The following is a 12,012-nucleotide window of genomic DNA, read 5'->3' as shown; positions in this document are numbered from 1 at the left end:
ATATGACAAGTAAAGATCAGACAAAACTTACAGTAGAGTCTGGGTCTTCCTTATTCTCTTTCCCGGACTCATGTAAAACGTTCTCTTTCTTCTCTTCGCACGGTTCTGTGGCAGAACTCTTCTGTTCCAGGTTTTTACTGGGGACACAGTTTTCTCCAGTCTCTCCCTCTACTTTGCTTGTCTCCTGTTTTTGCTGCTCAAGTGCAGCTTCTGCAGTAAGGTTTTCAGCTTTGAGAGTTTCAAGTCTATGAACTTCAGATTCAGTGTACAATCTGTTCTGCAAAAAAATCAATAATAACCTATTAATTAAGCAATCAAAAGTGACAGCATCTATTGTTCCAAGGGCATCCCAGCTCAAGGGGCAGGGCTCACCCAAAGCATGATGATTTTTTTCCCCTCGGGAAACAGAACATGTAAATAAGCCCAATATAGAGTATAAATCTGGTTTGAATTTTCTGCAGTTTCCAGGGAAGTCAGCACTGCTGCTTTCCTCCACATTTCTTCTGTGGGTTATCATGATTGCCCAGCTCACACACATATTGATCTCAAAGCTGAAGTTGTCTTTAACATAAAGCATTTTAATTCAGTAGTTTCTTGCCAGAGTTAGCTACTGCAAGATATTTTTCCAGAAGAAACACATCCAAGACACCTTTATCAAACTGTTCCATAGGGGAACGTGTAGTTCCTTAGCTGCTCTCTCCCCCAGATCTGGCTTTCATGATGTTGTTTGACTGTGTTTCAGCAGGTGCCACTGCAATCTGCTCAGTTTCCTGGCAGCTCCCAGAGCCCCAGGAGGTGCCTGTGGTACCTGCAGTGCGTCCGGCTGCTCGCTGCTGCGTGCCGTGTCCGGGCTCCTGCTGCCACTGGCCGCTCTCAGCCGGAGCAGGGGCCTGCTGGCAGCGTCCCCTCTGTCCTGGTGGCCTCTGTGCACGTAGGGCTGCTGCTGCAGGTAGTACTCATCTGCTCTCCTCCCATCGTACTGCCCAAAGGCCATGGGCTCCTGCCCACCTGCAGGCAGGGGAAGACTCTTCTTCTGAGAAGACCTTAAGTATCTTAATGCAGACACTGATGATCCTGCACCATAGCAAAAAGTCTGGGGGAGAGGGAAAAACCAAAACTGAGCAAAACATCAAATATCTGCAGCCTATGGTTTTCACACAGATTTCTTGTCATATATCTGCAAGACCCTTAAGGAAAAAGTCAGGTGAAGGGAATGGCTCCAGCTCAAGCTTTCTGCAGTCTGACCACACTGCAGGAACTGCCAGGCTGGATGCAGTTCATTGTTAGTGCTACATTAATGTTTAAGGCTCTAACTCAATGTCTTTGTGTTAAATGCCAGCCACACACATCACAATTAATGACTCAAAGAAGAAATGGGACCTAAGGTGCAATAAACTGTCACAGAGCCTAAGATCTGAAGCAATTTAATGCTACTGTATCCCACTTTGGGGAGTGGGAGAGGAATACAGTTTGAACGCAAAACTCAGCTCTTTTAATTCCTAGACCAACTGTAGTATGAAGCCTTTGTCAAGAAAAAATTCCCTTGCAGAAGTAATTTCTTTGTGCTAAGAAATCTGTTCAGTTTACAAATGAGAAATATGCAATATAATAGATAATACTTAAATATAAACACATTTAATATTTAAAAAATAAAGCTGAGCTTCTAAATGTAAGATGAATGTATACAAACCAGGACACCCAGAGCCATGGTAATGAGCACTGGAACCTGCAGAATTAATGGTATCTCCTTCATAAGTGCCTTGATGAATTCACCAATACCTTGTCCTATGTCCTTCAAAGGCTCAGTTACAAAGTTGGTGAAAGTTACTGCCAAGGCCTAGAAAAGAAGCAGAAAACCAGTGCTGTCACACAAACACCAACCTAGGCCTTGGCAGTCCCCTCAGGCTTGGCACATACCTTTGATGGTGGAACCATATACACAGGATTTACAAGCAGAATTTCATAATACTTCTTACAGGGATCATCCTGAAACGTCCATGTGCTTCTAAGCCATTCTGAAATCAAAGCAGACACATATTGTTACTACTTCTTAAAAAGATATTTTGTGACACAGCAGCAATACAGAAAGCAGCACTTCAGTTACAGACGGAAGAGAACTCTTCTAGACATGGTCCAAAACAGATTTATTTTTACGCATCTGAGATTGGCTGGAAGTACAGTTTATCCAGTCAAGGGGATGCAGGAAGGGGAGGGAAGGCTGGAAAAAAAGAGAAGAACCTGAAATTTTCCCCCATGTATAATCAAGAAAGCTCTTTGGGTGAGATCAGTTCCCAGAAGCCTCAGGGAAAAAAGTCTCATCTGTGGAAACTATGAACTTACTGTGAACACTGTCCACAGCTACTGACACAGCATCATTCTGTGTTACTGCCCATCTGCCAGTCTGCAGGGAGACTGAAATTGTCTCCTTTTGCTTGCTGGATTCAAGGGTCTGTTTTAGTTACAAGCAGGAAGTCTTACTTCTTAAGGGAACCTTTACATTATAAACAAGTGATTCATGACATCAGTGTTTCTGTAGTCTGTAGTTTTACAGCACATAAATCATTGACATGCAATCAAAAACAACAGAGTCAAGAAATTACACAGGGAAGACCATAACAAGCAGCCTTTAAGAGCTGCTACCCTTCATCTATCTGCTATGGCACTGGACAGAAATAACAGCTAATAAAAAAAACCAGCTTTCTCTGTAAAATAGTATCACCTGAATAAACAATTATAGATCCAATTCCTGAAATCCATTGCACTCACAGGTGTAATACATGAAAAAAAATCCTTGCTCTGAACTCCGCCTGCCTGTCTTTAGTAAAGGGCACTGAATGTACTGGGGAAACAGGTAAGTTACAAGAAAAAGAAGTAACACCATGACATACCCCAAGTACAGTGCTGTGATCAGCTCTCCTCCCCAGGCCTAGAAAACAAAATCTTATGGGATGGGAAAAGGGTAAAACCATGAAATCATGTATTGAGGAGAATTCCCCATACTCCCCATGAAGAAATCCAAGTATCCTGGGATACTATGGATGGATATTTAGTAAAATTAACCACTGCAAAGTACCAAGAGAAGAGCTTACCCATGAGACTTCCATACCACTCCAGCTTCTCGGCACAGACCTTGTCAAACTGCCCCATCTTGGCCATCTCTGCCTGGTGCTGAGCGAAGGCCAGCTGCAGGGAGACACACACCGAGTGCTGCTGCTCAGCAGCCCTGCTGGCTCTCTGCAGCCTGGGGACAGTTCCCACATAAATGGGAACTTCCACATTGTCCCCTTGTAATGACAATTCCCCATGTAATACGTATTTAGAAAAGTTTACTACCTAAACAATTTAATGGAGTTAAATTCTAAGAACTTCCTAGGAATGGACAAAACCCCTGAGATAATGGCTACCTCCAAGTTATTCTCCAAAAGGAATCTGAATTGTCAAAGGATCAGACTCCAATGTTGGAAGATACAAGTTCAAGGCAAAAGTAAACTGATGACATCTTAACATGTTTCTGGAACAGAGACACAGCTGCCGTGGAATTACTAGTTAAAACTTCCTCTTTTCTTTTTCAAATAAATCGCATAAGAAATAACTGTATTTATTATAGTTTTGCCTTACTGATTGCAACTGATAATCAAGAGAAAAATTGGTCAAATCCTCTGTTGTAAAACTGACATTGTTCACTGCCTCAACCCAAGCCACCTGCATGGCATTCCAAGCCCACCAGAGCCATGCCACTCTCCAGCACTGCTGTCCCTGGCTCTGACACACTGCACTTCAATCCTCATTGACAAGATGCGAGGGCAGATTTTGTGGCTGGGCTTTGATCTGGTGTCCTACATTCCTCCTCTATAAAACTGATCTGATTGTACCATCAGCCACTTAATTAATGAGGCATTTATCTGGTCTATCACATGAAAGTTTCTACCAGGGAATCTTAAGAAAAAAAATCTGAATATATTTCTGTATAACTTTTCTACCAAGCTGCTTCAGTCAGAGGTTACATCTGCTTTGCCCATGTAGTGACATCAGAGTTTAGTGCTCTCTGAATTTTGTGCACCTCTACAGCACAATACAGTTGTCAGGGTTTCTTTTGTTCTTTACACCTAACACCCCTATCAACATGCAAAAGAAAAATGTTTATCCCTTTTTTATTTTGCACTTAATTAAAAGTTGTATGTAAACTAACCAAAGGAACTAAACAACCTTAACTCCCTCATAGCTGTACAGTTCTAAGCCAAAAAGCCATTACGATTCCAGAACTTACCGTGTACAAGTAAAACCAATTCCATACAAAGCTGACGAGGAAAGTCATAAATAAAACATATTTCAGCTGAACAAAGCGGGACACATAGGTCCTCACTTCTGTAGCCAGTACAATCACAATGCACGCTACGCACAAGAGGAGCTGAAAAAGAAAAGAGGAAAACATTATGACCCATATTTGGACCTTTCATCTCTTCTGACAGTACAGACGAAGAAACTTCCAACTTTTGTTTTTACTGATGCCATTTACACGGAATAGCTGAGTTTTTCCTTGCTTCCACAGCCCATCTGAGCAGCACAAGGCAGGACAGCTTTGTGGCAGTACCAATACTCATCCCTGCCACAGCCTGACATTGCAGCTGCTCATTTGTTTCTTGTGATATTCAGTTATTTCTCAGGATATTTGTTACATTAGCAAGCACACTTCTAAATGATCAAATTGGTGTCAGCCAGTGCTTGAGCAGTTTGTGCCTGCTCTGAACCACAGAACAACTGCTGCCAACTCCTGCACAAAGTTACAGTTTGGGTACCGGCCGCAAGACTTCAAAGGACTCCACAGTGTCTTTCCACCCCAGGACCCCTCTCAGAGGTTACTGAGCCTCCTTTTGTCATCTGGCTTCCAGGGACCCCTCAAATCTAGACAGGCTACTTGCAAGATTATGTCAGCACAAACACTGGCATATTCTGAATTGTAAAGATTTATTCAGAAAGCGTTATCTTTATTAGAGATCCTCAGCTTAGCACTTTATAATTCCCAACTCTCCTCTCTCCTCTCCAACCCTATACAATTTTTTCCACAAAATTTGCAAAAGCCTCTGACCTATAGGGGTTTAAACATATACTTGTCTCAGTATATATTCCAACTCTTGGAGAAGCCAACAGCTTCAACAGCTAGATGAACAAGAGACCAACATGGAAGATCTACAATGCATGAGGTGTCAGTTCTCGAGGTCAGACAGTGCTAGAGCACAATGAGTCTGGCTGCATAGATATAAAAGACAAGAAAAGAAAAAGCGCACCAGGAAAAAAGCCCCAAACCAAAGCTACAACAGAGAACAGATGACCACAGGAATAAAAAACTTGAATTCCTTATTAAAGCAAATACATCCTTCAGCAACCACAAAAAAAAAAAAAAAGACTGACTTGAAATATGATGGAAGGAATTGCTTTATCTGTGGAGTTAAGATGGTAATATTGATTAGCACAGAGAAACTGAAGAAAACAGCAATTAAAAGCAATAATCAACCTTTATTCTCTTACCCAGAACAAATGATATAGATCAATTCCAAAGGTGTCTTCAAATCTCCACCGCCAAGCTTCCTCGTTGTGGTGCTTAAAATTGACCAAGATATCATTGAGTGCCTCATCCAGGGCTCCTGGCTGCCAGGCCTCCTCACTGACAAACCTGAGGATCTCCAAATACGTCTGCCTGGTTAGAATGATCTCAGCATCGTAGTGGGCATGGCCCACTTCTTCCCCAGGCTGCATTCCAAGCAAAGCAAAACAAGGGTTAAAAGCTGCTGATTTGGAAATACAAATGCATCCATAGGCCAAAACTGATCATACTCATTCTGTACCAGTGCCCTTCTGAAGCAGGCTGCAGGATGAAAACGTGGGACAGGGGGCACACTATGATTCTATAACCTTTTTGTTCATCTAAACTACACAAAACACAATTCAACTGGTTTGTAATCTTTCAACTCTAAAGAAACAAATCCTAGAAAAATAAACTATCTCACTTGTTACTAAGATTTCAGGACCAGGGCTCATTAACAAGTAATAATTACATATACACTATGTGTGTGCCTCGGTCAAAGCTGGATAAAACAGATAGAAACTATTAAACACTAAAGAAGTTTTACACTGCTAAATGTAATGTTCCTTATTTAAGAATAATTTTGCTAATTAATAAATTCTTCTACCTCTGAATAAACAAAATCTCCAAAGACAATATAATAAAGTGCCCAGCCAACAACTACAGTATCATGCAGCCACTCACTCCCTCCAATATCCCTGCTGGTGGGAAGGAGAATGAGCAAAAAGGTAAACCTCATGAGCTGAGGCAAGAACAGCAAACAAAATAAAATGTGATGGTAGTAATACTACCAGTCATGAAAAGAGAGAAAGAAGGAAATAACCCCCAGAAGAACAAGTGCAGCACAGTGCAATTGCTGCCTCCAGCAGCTGCCAGCCCCTCCCAGGCAGCTCCCCCAGCCCATGCTGGGCACAGCAGCCATGCTTTGCCCTGGCCCTGTCCCAGCCTTGCTCCCTCACAGCTCCTCCTGCACCTCCCAGCTGCCATGGGCACAGACAAGTCCTTGGCTTAGAGACAGCACCAGTGAGCAACCACTGAAACACCAGAGTGTCAGCAACAGTGCCCTCACTCTGAGCCAAAACACAGCCCTGCACCAGCTACCAGCAAGAAAATTCACTCTATTCCAGCTGAAATCACTGCATAAAGAAAGTAACAAGGTGATTCTTACATGGAAACTCTAATAAGCTGCTATTCCTTGATGGTTAGAATCACAGGATGGTTTGGGTTGGAAGGGACCTTAAAGATAATCTGGTTCCAACCCTCATGGTCAGGGACACCTCCCACTAGACCACATTGCTGAAACTTCTCTGGACAACTTCTTCCAGTGCCTCACAACCATCAGAACAATTAATTTCTTCCCAGTATCTATTCTAAACCTCCTCTCTTTCAGTTCAAAGCTATTCCCCTTGTCCTAGCACTAGGAGTAAAGTTCCCTCTTACAGGCCCCCCTTCAGGTACTCAAAGGGTCTCTAAGGTCTCTCCAGAGCCTTCTCCTCCCCAGGCTGAACAGCCTCAGCTCTCTCAGACTGCTAAGCTAACAGATGCTAAGATACACTGAATTCACAAACCCTTCCTTTGGATGCTCCACAGATCAAACAACAACTGTGTCTCCTCAGCAGTACAGGATGCACACACTTCTGTCATTTTTCCTTTGCCATCCAGGTCCATTCATTGCATGTAAAGTACACCAGCATAATTACTCAATGCTTGGTAACTGTGAAAACTACATAAAGCAGTAATATGAATTCATTTTAATTAAGTGTTTTTAAATGACTGTTCAAATACTTACAAGGCCAAGTTTTCCAGCTTCATTTAAAATCTTATTCAAGAATCGCTTAAAAATATAAAAGCTGCGGCTCTCCTGTGATTTGGCATTCCTCTTCTCACACTCTGCAATCTGCAATTGTGCAAAAGATACTTTTATTCACTTTGCTCAAACCAGCTTCTTCACAGGAGAGAAAAACCCCAAATATACCAACAACATTTAGCTCAGGATTAGCAGGGGCACATTTCTTTAGTTTAGCAATGATTCCCTGGTTAGTCTGCCAGATAGAAAGCATATGCAGTTACTGAACACACTGCTTTCCATAGAACTGGCCAGTACTGGAGATTTCACATCTGCTAGTAATATTCAAATCCTGACTTCAGTAAATCTAGAAACAAATGCAAACATCTGGATCTCCTTACATTTTAAGTTTGCAACAGGAAAAAAAAGAGGGAACTACCAAAAAATTGAAGTAACTAAAACAACATTAAAATGCCACATATCCCATTGGGGATGCAAATGGCTGAGGGCAGGAAGGGCCCCAGGAGCCACTCAGGCATCCCCACACCCTGGGAGGGGCTCTGACAGCAGCACCTGAGAGCTGCAGCTCTGCACATGGCCCTGGTCTCTGTGCCCACAACCACCCCTAAAATCTGACAGGACTGACAGCCTGAGAGCAGCACGGGGTGCTCAGCACCACACCTCCAAACTGCTGACACTGGGCAGAAGCACCTAGCTCCTATTGACTTTGTTACACTACAAAACACGGCAGGAAACAGACCTTTGTAGGCAGAACAACAACTTGAACATGAATTCAAACCACTTCCAGTCTCTCCTCTGCCTAGAGGTTCCCCTTCCATAAAGAATAAATTATGCCAGCAATGCACCTGTTTGGTACTGTCCAGAAGAGCATCATCAGAAAGCAAAAAACTACAAGCACTAAAATACATAAGCATATTTATAAGCACTATAAAACGGGAAAATATTCTGAAGAACAAACCTTGTGTTGCAAGGACTCTACTACCCTGGAACAACGTGAGATTTCAGTACTGACTGTATCCACAGCCTCTTCCTCAGAGTCATGATAGTTTGGCTAAAATTACAGAAGAAAACCATATTTTCAGAATTCAAGAATTTGACCAACAAGCCCTGTTACACTTCTACAGCCACATCACTTTAGAATGAGCAAAGAAGCTAAAAATTGAGTACAGATCTTTGCTGCTAGTACCCTCCCAGTGACACTGCAGTTACCCCTCTGCTGTTATTTTAAGCTCCAGATGGACAATTGCTTTGAGTTTATCTAAACGAAAAAGGTGAGGTCTTGCCTGTCCTCCCCCCCTTGCCCTTTCCCCTCCTTTGAGGGCTGCTGACCCTCAGAGTGCATCAGATTAGATAATGGCACTGGCTGAAAACTGACTCAGCAGGCAAAGGGGCAGCTTTGAGGCAGGTGAATTCCCACAGCAGCAGCCAGACTGCAGGCAAACACAAACCCCACTCTGGCTGCCTGCCTCTGTCTACTGCAGAGCTCCCTGTGCCCTCTGCTCATTGCTCAGACACAGCAGGGCTGCTTCCAGCCACGTGTGCACACCCAGGGAGGCCCCCAAGAGGAAGCACAACAGCCTTGAACCAGCAAACTCGTGCTGAAACAAAGTTTGCTCCTGAGGGCTTGAGCAGCCCACACAGCCTGCCCACCTAAAATCTCTGCAGAGCACAAAAGAAATCCTGAGAAGATGGACTAACACAAAGTAGTAATTAAGATGTAGTTCTAGTTTTGTGGGAGACAACAATAAAGCTACTAATTTTTTATATAAAGCTGGAGCAGTTGGGCTCCAAAGCTTGCTGCCGGGCCTTAAGGTTGTTAATGACTATCAGGTGGACGTGGAGAAGTTGGAGGTTGATGGGAAAGCTGTGGAGAGCAATAACACACTCTGCATCTTTTAAGCTTCAGAAAATTATGCTCTGTAGTGTTTAAACAGTATTACTCAAGACTGCAAAACCAAACTTGAAAGTTGAATAATGGCAAAAATCAAGGGTGCCCTTATAACCACCTCCACTTTACAGGGCCATGTGTGCACACATGCACAAAATAATCAACGTAATCACGGTATTCAGGATCCACTCCTCATACAAGACAGAGAAAATTCATCTTGTTAGAATGGATTTTTTTCCTAGTTCATCTTCTCTTCAGTGTTAATGATTCATTAAAAGTACAGCACTCAATCCCTAGTCTGACCTTCTGAAAACTGAGGCCCAGCATTACAAAACACCATTAAAATTCAAAATAGTCCCACACAAGAAATGGGAAACTGGTTCCTGCTGCTGGGAAACTGGTGGACTAAAATAAAATACAATAATTAAGTTTAACTCCCCCAACTTTTATCAGTTAGGAACCTGATTTTCAAGATATTTAACACTATACTTGGGAAATTAGCAAGAGTTGCTTAACCCAGTACTTCTCAGAGCAGTAACCTGTGGTGCCACAACCTGCATAAATCAAGCACCACCTGTGAAAATACAAAAAGCCTGCTTGATGTGACTTATCTGAGTGCAACAGAAGCTCACCAGGGAAAGATCCTGAGCTAATTACACTATTTTTTCTCTTGCAATTTTAACCATGGACACAAAGACTTTTCTGTGTATGGATTCAGATACAAGATAATAAGCCCTTAAAAACACCATAATGCTATCATTATTTACTGTCAGAGTTTAAAAGCAATCTTCCAACAGAGAGACACACACCCTTTCTTTCTCTACCTTATAAGGTCTTCTCATTGTTCCTGATGCTGCATCATAATTGAGCATATCCGTGGGGTCAATCCATTCATCTTCTTGAGCTTTACAGCTCCCTGTCAGCATCACTGCACACAACACCAAAGGAAACAGCATCCTGTATCACTGAATACAACAAGAAATTCAGGTATTTAGGTCAGGGTGTAACATGCTGTATCAAAAAAATGAAACAATCTTACAAGAAAAAAACTAAAAGTGGAGCTTTTAAAAAACTCAGTTCTCCCTTAAGAAGGTTTAAACTCACTTCCCTATTTCTTCCCAAGGAAAATGCTGACAATAATATGCACAATTAAACTGTATTATATGAGTGGATCAATACCCCTGACTTTGTTATCAGCAGGTGTAGCACAGAGTTCAGTATTGCTAAATATGATAAAACGGTGCAGAACTCCAGCACGCTTCACCACAACGGCACTGTGTTAACAGTAAAGCAAATTTTACTGTCACATTAATAGGAAGACTTGGCAGAAAAACTGCCCTTGACATTTCAGCCGTTCCTCGGATGCCAGAGGGGCTGGGAGTGGCTGTGCTTTGAGGGATGGCCAATTCCGCACAAAAAGGGAAGCACAGAGCCCTGTGCTTCAGCCACAGCACTGTGGCTCCAGTCACTCTCAGTACGAACCACCACAATCACAGATGCACACACAGCGTGACAGACACACCGTGAGTCCGGTGCGTCCAACAAACTCTCCTGGCCAGACCACAGCCTGGAAACGCTCAACAACCCTCAGGTGCAAAACACTGTCATTTGCTGAGCAACAGAAACGCTGTCAGTGATAAACACACCGTCTGCAGGAGCACATGAACACAAAAATATGAGCGATAAACCGACAAAAAATACGTTACAGTGGGACACGACTAAGAGCACAATCGCAAACAGCAGCTGGCTCTCTGAATTCCCTGAGAGGAGCACTCGGTGTCCGAGCCTTATCCAACAGGCATTCCTATGGGGGAGGAAAGAGGCACAGCCCGCCGACAGACCCACGATACAAGGTGGAGTCTCCTCCGACCTCCGCCCCTCTTAGCCTATACTTATATTGGTTTTGTGAGGGAGGGTAAAAGGCAGAGCTTCAGTTGATGACACTTCGTATTTAGGTGCAGTTTGAGTGACTTTAAAGCATGTACACGTCTTGCTTCATTAACACACGTAGGAGTGCAGAAAGTGATAGGTATTTTGGAGTTAACGGAGCACGTTCAGGTTTTGGGTCACCCCTTTGGATTAGCTCCCCTTGGCCGCACTGTTTTAAGAGCAAGGCCACACCACCTCCTGCCGTTTCTCCATCCTTTGTTTCCCTCAGAGATCCTGCTCCTAAGGGCGCAGGCAGCTTGCCCTTGGAGAACTACTGCCAACGCTAACATTCCTCCTTGATGAACTTTGGTTTCCAGCATTCCTTCACGAAGGGGCCAGCATGCCCGTCAGGCAGAACTCACCTCGGCCAGCCCTGCAGGAACATCCCAGCCCTGTCCGGCGCCACGGCCTGGTCTCCCCGGTGCGGCTCCGCAGGCCGCGGGCCCCGCTCCGGCCGGCGCAGGCCGGCACTGCCGCCCAAGAGCTGCAGGAACCGCCAGGGCCATAGAGAAGCGGCTCCGTACGCTTCTCCCCCGCCTTCTCATCGCACCCGACACGGGCTCCGCCGCCACACGCAGCCCTCAACCCCTCCCCGCCCCGACATCGCGCAGGCCCCGGCCAGCGGCGCCCGCCCGCCCGCAGCCCCGCTCGCCGCCCGCGGTACCTGAGGGGCCGCGGGGCTCCCGGCGCTCACCCGGTGTTTACCCGCAGCGGGGCCGCCCCGCCAGCCGCCGCCGCCGCCCAGCCGGGCCCGGCTCCGCCCCGGAAGCGCCGCGGAGCAGCGGCCGCGGCAGCGCCGCCCGGGCC

General features: G+C 44.6%; 1 protein-coding gene across 4 annotated transcripts in view; it reads right to left on the bottom strand.

The window, feature by feature from the left end:
• CLCC1 (chloride channel CLIC like 1) overlaps nucleotides 1-12,012 on the bottom strand; it is a 15,641-nt gene extending 3,629 nt beyond the window's left edge. The window contains exons 1-11 of one of the 4 annotated variants that reach the window (XM_064720507.1): nucleotides 11,870-12,012; nucleotides 10,086-10,241; nucleotides 8,347-8,439; nucleotides 7,371-7,478; nucleotides 5,527-5,748; nucleotides 4,268-4,408; nucleotides 3,090-3,183; nucleotides 1,918-2,015; nucleotides 1,691-1,837; nucleotides 809-1,093; nucleotides 32-277 (exon numbers count right to left, since the gene is read on the bottom strand). In XM_064720507.1, coding sequence (XP_064576577.1) covers nucleotides 32-277; nucleotides 809-1,093; nucleotides 1,691-1,837; nucleotides 1,918-2,015; nucleotides 3,090-3,183; nucleotides 4,268-4,408; nucleotides 5,527-5,748; nucleotides 7,371-7,478; nucleotides 8,347-8,439; nucleotides 10,086-10,232 — 1,581 coding nt within the window. In that variant the 5' untranslated portion in view covers nucleotides 10,233-10,241; nucleotides 11,870-12,012. Of the gene's footprint in view, nucleotides 1-31; nucleotides 278-808; nucleotides 1,094-1,690; nucleotides 1,838-1,917; nucleotides 2,016-3,089; nucleotides 3,184-4,267; nucleotides 4,409-5,526; nucleotides 5,749-7,370; nucleotides 7,479-8,346; nucleotides 8,440-10,085; nucleotides 10,242-10,982; nucleotides 11,505-11,567; nucleotides 11,735-11,869 lie in introns of those variants that run through there. The other 3 variants (XM_064720511.1, XM_064720508.1, XM_064720510.1) reach the window with 3 other exon arrangements.

The sequence above is a fragment of the Zonotrichia leucophrys genome, chromosome 8 (assembly GCF_028769735.1).
Source record: "Zonotrichia leucophrys gambelii isolate GWCS_2022_RI chromosome 8, RI_Zleu_2.0, whole genome shotgun sequence".
Classification (NCBI taxonomy): Eukaryota; Metazoa; Chordata; class Aves; order Passeriformes; family Passerellidae; genus Zonotrichia; species Zonotrichia leucophrys.
Note: the sequence above shows the minus strand (reverse complement) of the source record. Positions and strands in the feature narration are given on the sequence as shown.